This window comes from Orycteropus afer, unplaced genomic scaffold (genome assembly GCF_000298275.1).
Source record: "Orycteropus afer afer isolate SDZICR_OR568_19922 unplaced genomic scaffold, OryAfe1.0 scaffold00275, whole genome shotgun sequence".
Taxonomy (NCBI): domain Eukaryota; kingdom Metazoa; phylum Chordata; class Mammalia; order Tubulidentata; family Orycteropodidae; genus Orycteropus; species Orycteropus afer.
In genome coordinates this window covers 3,210,886-3,218,668 of record NW_006921862.1, presented here as the reverse complement: position 1 = coordinate 3,218,668, position 7,783 = coordinate 3,210,886, and the positions used below count along the sequence as shown (strand labels likewise).

The 7,783-nt window shown below is 38.9% G+C and overlaps 1 protein-coding gene across 1 annotated transcript in view; it reads right to left on the bottom strand.

The window, feature by feature from the left end:
• Positions 1-7,783, bottom strand: part of MROH2B (maestro heat like repeat family member 2B) — a 137,672-nt gene that overhangs the window by 55,946 nt on the left and 73,943 nt on the right. Inside the window, exons 7-12 of the mRNA XM_007950534.1 lie at positions 5,919-6,041; positions 3,894-4,007; positions 2,752-2,908; positions 2,574-2,614; positions 1,891-2,032; positions 1,305-1,348 (exon numbers count right to left, since the gene is read on the bottom strand). Coding sequence (XP_007948725.1) covers positions 1,305-1,348; positions 1,891-2,032; positions 2,574-2,614; positions 2,752-2,908; positions 3,894-4,007; positions 5,919-6,041 — 621 coding nt within the window. The remainder of the gene's footprint in view (positions 1-1,304; positions 1,349-1,890; positions 2,033-2,573; positions 2,615-2,751; positions 2,909-3,893; positions 4,008-5,918; positions 6,042-7,783) is intronic.

Genomic DNA, 7,783 nt, shown 5'->3' with positions numbered 1-7,783 from the left:
CTTAGCGGTTTAAGAGAAGAAGGTACTTGCATATAATGATGGAAAATAATTTTAGAGGTATCTCCAAGGTTGGAAGAGGCCAAAAACTATTCTTAAAGTTTCCTGTTAGGGAAATAACCTTCTTTCCTGGTGAAAACAGCTATTTTAAAATGGCAGTAGAAGAAAACAAGGTGAGAATTTGAAGGTGTGGAGAGGGGCATAGAAGAGGCAAGTATACAGAATATATAGAAGAGGAAGTGGTTCCTAGAATTGAGGATCAGGAGACTAGAGTAGTGGTTTGCAAGTTTGATCCTGCATAAGAATTACTTGTGGGAGCCATTTAGACATGTTAGTTCTTGAGTATCACCGTCAGAGATCCTGATTCTGGAAGGGGCTGAGATAGGAAGTGGAGGTACTATTGAGAAGTTATTGAAAATGGATATATTTAAGAAACCACAGGTATTCAAATGTATGTGGTCTATGACCTGAAGTTCCAGAATATTAAAAGCTCCCTGCTCGTGAGTTTCCTGTCTTCTTTATAGGTCCCTGAAATCTTTGTAAAGCCAATGTCCAGTTCTGGTCTGCAATTGGCCATTTCTGGGGTTCTGTATTGTCTGTGGCACTGTTTAGTTGTAAAGGTCCTAATGTTTATCGGTGACAGAGGGAGATTTTTTTCTGGAAAAGGAGCACGGTGTAGCACTTTGGTTTTTAGATATTGGGAAAAAGACAGTGAGAAGCTGACCTAGGAATAAAACAAATCATATTTAGGAGCATAGAAGTGGGATTTGTATTATCTGTGTTTCTTTATATGATTAGTAAAAGAATACAATTGCAAGGAGAGGAACAAAACCTGACAATTAGAGACTTAAGAAAGGCACAGATAAAAATATTAGTAAGTGAAATCTTCAAAAGTATCTTAAAACTCATTAAAGTGTGAAGATTCAAGGTTGTTGCTCAAGTTATGATTTAAAGAGCATAATCCTTAAACAGGGAGCTCTGGTAGCATAGTGCCTAAGGCACTTGACTGCTAACCAGAAGGCTGGCAGTTCAAACCCACCAGCCACTCAGAAGGAAGATGGGGCAATCTACTTCCGTAGTGATACTGCCTCAGAAACCCAAGAAGGGGTCACTATGAGTCGGATACAACTCAATGGCACATAACAACAACAACAATCCTTAAATAATCATTTCTAACATTCTAATAGTTTTCTCAAGAAAAGGAAATGTTTACAGTCTTTTGCAATTTAGTTCTTTTTTGTGAAGATGAATAACTTTAGTTGATTCCATCACTCCACCATCACCGATTAGTCTAGAAGGCACCTTACCTGAAGCAGCATCGTTTCCCATAGTGCGATACTAGCGTTCTGTCCTAGAAATAGAAATTGGTGCAATCACTACAAAAAAGTTCAAGACTCAAATTCTTCCTTGCCAGGACATTGTGGATGTTGGGATTCCATTTCAGACTCCTTCCTTATATAAAATGGTCATGTCTATGAAATTTCCTATGCTGGCAACTTTGAAAGGCTAATTAGGTGGGCAGAAGGTCCTCAACCTGTGACAATTGAGGCCATTTTGCTAATTTCAAAAATAAGTGCTGAAATGACCTTACTCTAAGGTTTTGAATATTAATGAGTAATAACAACATTCTAGGAAAGTACCAAAAGAAAGAAAGAAAAAAACAAAAATGAGTTTCTGCTAAGGATGTTACTCACTAGGTCCTGTTGCAGTTCAAGTATTTGGCAGAGAAATAGGATATAAAGAGTCATGAAAAAAATACAGCTGTCTACCTTGCATATCAAGTTCATTGTTTTACAGTCTACAATGAACAATAATGGCTTTAGACAGAGAACTGGTCTCATTTCCTTTTTTCCTTACTTCCTTGGATAAAGACCTGACCTCACTCCCTTGTACCTTCCAGAGGCTGCAGGAGCTCAGGTAGGTGTGTTTTCCAGAGGTCTACCAATTTTGGGTGAATGATCTCAGGCAATATCTTCAGAAGTCCTATTGCACCAGCTCCAAGCAATTTTCCTAAACTGGCGAGCATAGATATTACCTGAAGGATGGGATGGAAAATGCTGATCAGTTCAAGGGTATTTAGAAGGCCTACCTACCTGCTTATTTTACCATTGTTCAGGATTCTCCTGAGTCCCACATTGGATAATCGTCTAACAAATCAATACAGTAGATTTCGACTTATTGTAGAGCAAAGCTAATATACAGACAACACATCCTCCCTTTTTATTCCCCTTCAGTATAAAGGTGAAAAAATGTATGACAGACACCAACCAAAATTAAATGGAAGCTACTGATTCTCAAAGATAACTAATAGTTAAATAAAAGTATCTGGAAATAGTGCTTGAGTACACAGATACAGATGTGGCCAAAGGGAGAAAAGGAAAATTCAGAGTTAAAATTTATAAAGTTCAACAGGTATTTCAGAGTGGGAAGATAATCTTGTCAACAATAAACCTTCAAGAGTGTCATGCCATTTTAGTTTGGAGTATGTATATGATTTTTATTAATATTTGTTTTACAGCTTAATTATTTCTATCAGCTTAAATTTACCCCACATTTTTTATTTGTAACTCACTTACCAGGAGCCTGGCCAGTAGCTGCTGTGATGAAGGAAGTTTCACTAGAAAGAGAAGACAATTTTCATTATTACTGTGGGGGCTGAAAAATTCAAATTGGGTTTGGAGATCAGGTCAAAGCACTATAGGGAACAAGTCTCTCATTAGAGAAAAGTTTTGCTTTGTTTTTGATTATACAAACCAGCTCCAGTGGAGATGACAAGTGCTGTTGACTCCTTGTCATTAACTTTCTTCCTCTCTTCTGCCATAATGAGGATTCTGACAATGTTAAATAGGTATGCCAGAGTTCCTGTGTATTCCGCTGGCACCACAAAAGTCAAGATTCTTGGCCATAGCACCTGCAGAAAACATAGGGCACAATGCAAGGATTGTTTATTCTTTTTCCATTACTTCTCCTTGGTCTTTACTGTGTGGTTTTCTCTGATTTAGAAACTTTTCTTTTAGTCATTGTAATTTTGCTATTAAGGCCAAGTCAAATGAAGTCTTTAAATAAAATATCTGTACAGCACATCCATTTTCAGGGTTGTTGTAGTGAGAGTTGCTGAGTGTTTCTCATGAGATTGTTGTTAGAATTTTGCACAGAACAATTCTTCATTGTGAGGGACTGTTCCAGACACTGCAGGGTATGTAGTATTCCTGGACTTCACTCACCAACTGCTGGTAAACCCCTTGTCAATACGATGACCTAAAATGCCACACATATTTCCAAACACTCCAAAGGGGAAGGAGATTGTCCCAGGTGAGAACCACTGGGAGAACATAGGGAAGAGGTTGCTATTACTTTCTGCTTCAGGCTCTGGTATTCCTGCTCTGGATATCTGGAACATCGATAGTCTCGTTAGTATGTTTCATGTCTTTTGAAAAATCACCTTGTCATAATGGAAACCTTGGAGCTCTGGTAGCATAGTGCCTAAGGCACTTGACTGCTAACCAGAAGGCTGGTGGTTCAAACTCACCAGCCACTGCTTGGAAGGAAGGTTAGGCAATCTACTTCCGTAGTGATATTGCCTTGGAAACCCAAGGAAGTGTCACTACGAGTCGGGTCCGACTCGATGGCATTTAACAATGACAACAACAACAATGAAAACCTTAGTGTCATCTTGGACTGTTTCCTTTTCTTTTCTTTTTTTTCTTTCTGTGATCTATATTTAATCATGAAGCCCAGTCCTTTGGTCATCATAATATCTCTAATGCCCTTCCATGCTTTTGTTCCTACTCTCACATCAACTCCAGTTCCTATGAGTTGCATCTGACCTCATATGTCATATCTCTGCTTTTAGTACATCCCTAAGCCAATTGAGAATGGTGACAAAATGTTGTTACCTGTGGCATTCCAATGACCAATGGATCAAGGTTTTTTAAGACCTCAAGGCTTGTTTCTAGGACAGATTTCTCTCCCTTTTCGTCCTCAGGGGAGTTGGATTTCATCAATTTCTCCTTTAAGAAACATGAAACACATCACTTGCTAACAATATTTAATGTTTTTCCCCTTAAACCTTACTTGGATGTGCTCTCAGATTCTGGAGTGGAGGATGTAGACATTCAACTTAAGGGGCTCATGGAACTGAATGATTTTGGTCCTCAGCATCTGTTGTTGTGTTGTTATGTGCCGTCGAGTCAGCCCTGACTCATAGCGACCCCTCCTTGGGTTTCCGAGGCACTATCACTACGGAAGTAGGATTGCCCAACCTTCCTTCTGAGGAGTGGCTGGTGGGTTTGAACCACCAGCCTTCTGGTTAGCAGTCAAGTGTCTTAGCCACTATGCTACCAGAGCTCCTCCCTCTTTTAAAGTGTCTCTTGAAGGAATGGTGTGTTGTGCCGAAGGCATTTGAATGCTAACCAGAAGGCTGGTGGTTCAAACCCACCAGGCACTCCTCAGAAGGAAGGTTGGGCAATCTACTTCCATAGAGACACTGCCTTGGAAACCCAAGGAGAGGTCACCATGAGTTGGATCTGACTCGACGGCAGTGGGTTTTGAAGGATTGAGTTAGGAAATACATATCTGGCTAAAATAGAATAATAAAACCTATGAGGGTCCTGGAACAGCAGTTAATCCTTCCCCTCACTCTTCTCAGGCCTATGCAATTTTCTCTGGGGCAAAAATTTTCAAAGACATTGCCTCCTAGTGGAATTGAGAGTAATTTTATTTTAATTCATTCATTGACTTATTTTGAGCTGTTACAATAGACCAGGCACTATTTCAATTAAACTCAAAAACCAAACTCACTGCCATTGAGTCCATTCTGACTCAACTCCTGTTGGGTGTCTAAGGCAGTACATCTTTACAGAGGTAGATTGCCCCATCTTCCTTCTGCAGAGCAGCTGGTGGATTTGAACCACTGACTTTCCGGTTAGCAGACAAATGCCTTATTCACTACATCACCAGAGCTCCTTTACCTAATAAATATTTATTAATGAGAGTTGGGGGTGTGTCTGAGAGACTGGGAGGGGCTCACAGTGTGACCTTCTCCTGGGAAGGATGCTTATTCCAGGAGATACTCTGCAGAAGGCTGGAGAAGCATAATGCCTTGTTAGGTTCAAAGAAATTAATTTGGGAAGTAATTTTAGTTGTGATGAAGTTGCTAAGATCACTGAGCTCTTAAGCACTTGTTTTTCAGTGTCTGTTGTTTTTATCTCCTACAATACATTCCCTCCATGCTTCTACAACTACCCCTCCCCCCAGCCTTTGGAGGTCAAGTTGTCTCACCCTTAGGAAAAACTATATTCCAATCTACCATGTGTTTATTATAAGAAGCTCTGGTGGCACAGTGCCTAAGGCATTTGACTGCTAACCAGAAGGTTGGTGGTTCAAACCCACCAGTCCCTCTGTGGAAGGAAGATGAGGCAATCTACTTCCATAAAGATTAACCAACTTGGAAACCCAATGGAGTATGCTATAAGTTGGAATCAACTCAATGGCAGTGGGTTTGGGTTTTGTGTTTATTATAGAGACACTGGGTGGTGCCAACATTATCAGCTGAGGTTTGAGTCCACTCATACATTCCTCAGAAGAAAAGTGTGGTGATCTACTTCAAAAAAGCAGTCATTGAAAACATTATGAAGCACAGTTCTACTGACACACATTGAGTGACCATGAGTTTGGTACAGACTCAATGGCCAATAGTTCTGATTGCATTCAGTGTAATTAAGAAGTTATATCAGTGAACAGGAACTGAGAAAACTAGAGGCTGAAAAATTATTCATCAGTAAAAGTGATAAAGTTGACATATAATTTCTAAATCAATTATTAGATTGAACCCCACCTATTTCATTTTTTTTTATTAAGCAGTTGAGTGAGTCTGCTGCAAGTGTTTAAGTAAAATGCTCAAAACTGTACCATTTTCATACCAGATTCTTGTTGGATATTGCATACTGGGAGAAGATATAATCAATCAGGGGCCATCCTTCCCGGGCTTCAATATAGCTCTTTTCACACATAGTCTGGATGAGGAAAAGTGTGGAGTTTCTCACCTACAGTAAGAAAAATACATTTTCAGCATTTTACTAGTTTGGGCATAATGAAATTTTAGCTTATTTTATTCCTCACCCTTCATAGATCATTTACAGGGAACAATTGGAAACAGGAGTATAAACTGAGTGATCTGTTACCATAAATAAATAAATAGAGCAGGTAGTAACCTATAGGTTATGATTTAAAGGTTACCAGAAAGACCTTCTTTCATCAAAATCTTCTTCCCAGCCTCCAGAGTCTTACCTTCTAAGACTATACCTTATGCAATTTTAGTAACTTTGTGTTAAAATATTGCCTTGCTTTTTAAATTCTCAATGACAAATATTATATTGAAGTATAGGTCCACATTTCCTTATCCACAATTTCAAAATATAAAAAACCCTGAACACCCAGTTTTCTTTCCTTAAGTTTGGCACCAACTCATTTGATAGCAAGACCCAAGCTGAATCGATATAAATCTAATTGTAGTTTTACATATTCTACATAATGTGGACCATGACTCATCTGTCAGCTTGTCATACTGTGGTAGCTTGTGTGCTGTGAGTCTGGAGGCTATGCCATTGCTATTTCAAATACCACCCATAATGGACAGGTTTCAGTGGGGCTTCCAGACTGAGACAGAGAGGAGAGAAGGATGGGGTGAATCACTTCTGAAGAAGTTTGTCAGTGAGGACCTGATGAATAGCAATGAAACACTACCTGAAATATCACTGGAAAATTTGATGAATAGCCCTGAAACATTGTCTGATACAGTACCCAAAGATGAGCCCGCTGGGTTGGAAGGCACTCAAAATACAATTGAGGAAGAACTGCCTTCTCAAAGTAGAGTTGACTTTAATGACATTGATGGAGTAAAGCTTTTGAGATGTCCATTGGCTGACAGGACACAATGCAGAATAAACAGCTGCAAATATACATTAATAATCAGAACGTGGAATATATGAAATACGAATCTAGAAAAATTGGAAGTTATCAAAAAATGAAATGGAATTCATAAAGATCAATATCATTGGCATTAGTGAGCTGAAATGGACTGATATTGGCCATTTTGAATCAGACAATCATATGGTCTACTAAGCTGGGAATGACAAATTGAAGAGGAATGGTGTGGCATTCATCACCAAGAAGAATATTTCAAGTTCTATCCTGAAGAACAGTGATGTCAGGGATAGGATAATATCCATATGCCTACAAGGAAAACCAGTCATTGCTACTATTATCCAAAGATGAAGAAATAGAAGATTTTTACTAACTTCTGCAGTCTGAAATGGAGCAAACATGCTATCAATATTAATTGATTATTACTGGTGATTGGAATGCAAAAGTTGGAAACAAAGAAGAATTATTAGTAGTTGGAAAACATGACTTTGATGATAGAAATGACTCTGGAGATTGGATGATAGAATTTTGCAAGACCAATGATTTATTCCTTGCAAATACCCTTTTTTCAACAACCTAAACAGAAGCTATACATGGAGCCCTCACCAGATGGAATACACATGAATCAGATCGATTACATCTGTGGAAAGAGGTGATGGAGAAGCTCAGTATCTTCAGCCAATAATAGGCCATCTATCACTCATATGCATGTCAAATTGAAGCCGAGAACAATTAAAACAAGTCCAAGAGAGCCAAAATATGACCTTGAATATGTTCCCACTGAAGTTAGAGATCATCTGAAGAATAGATTTGATGCATTGACCACCAATGACCAAAAACCAGATGCACTGTGGGAGGATAT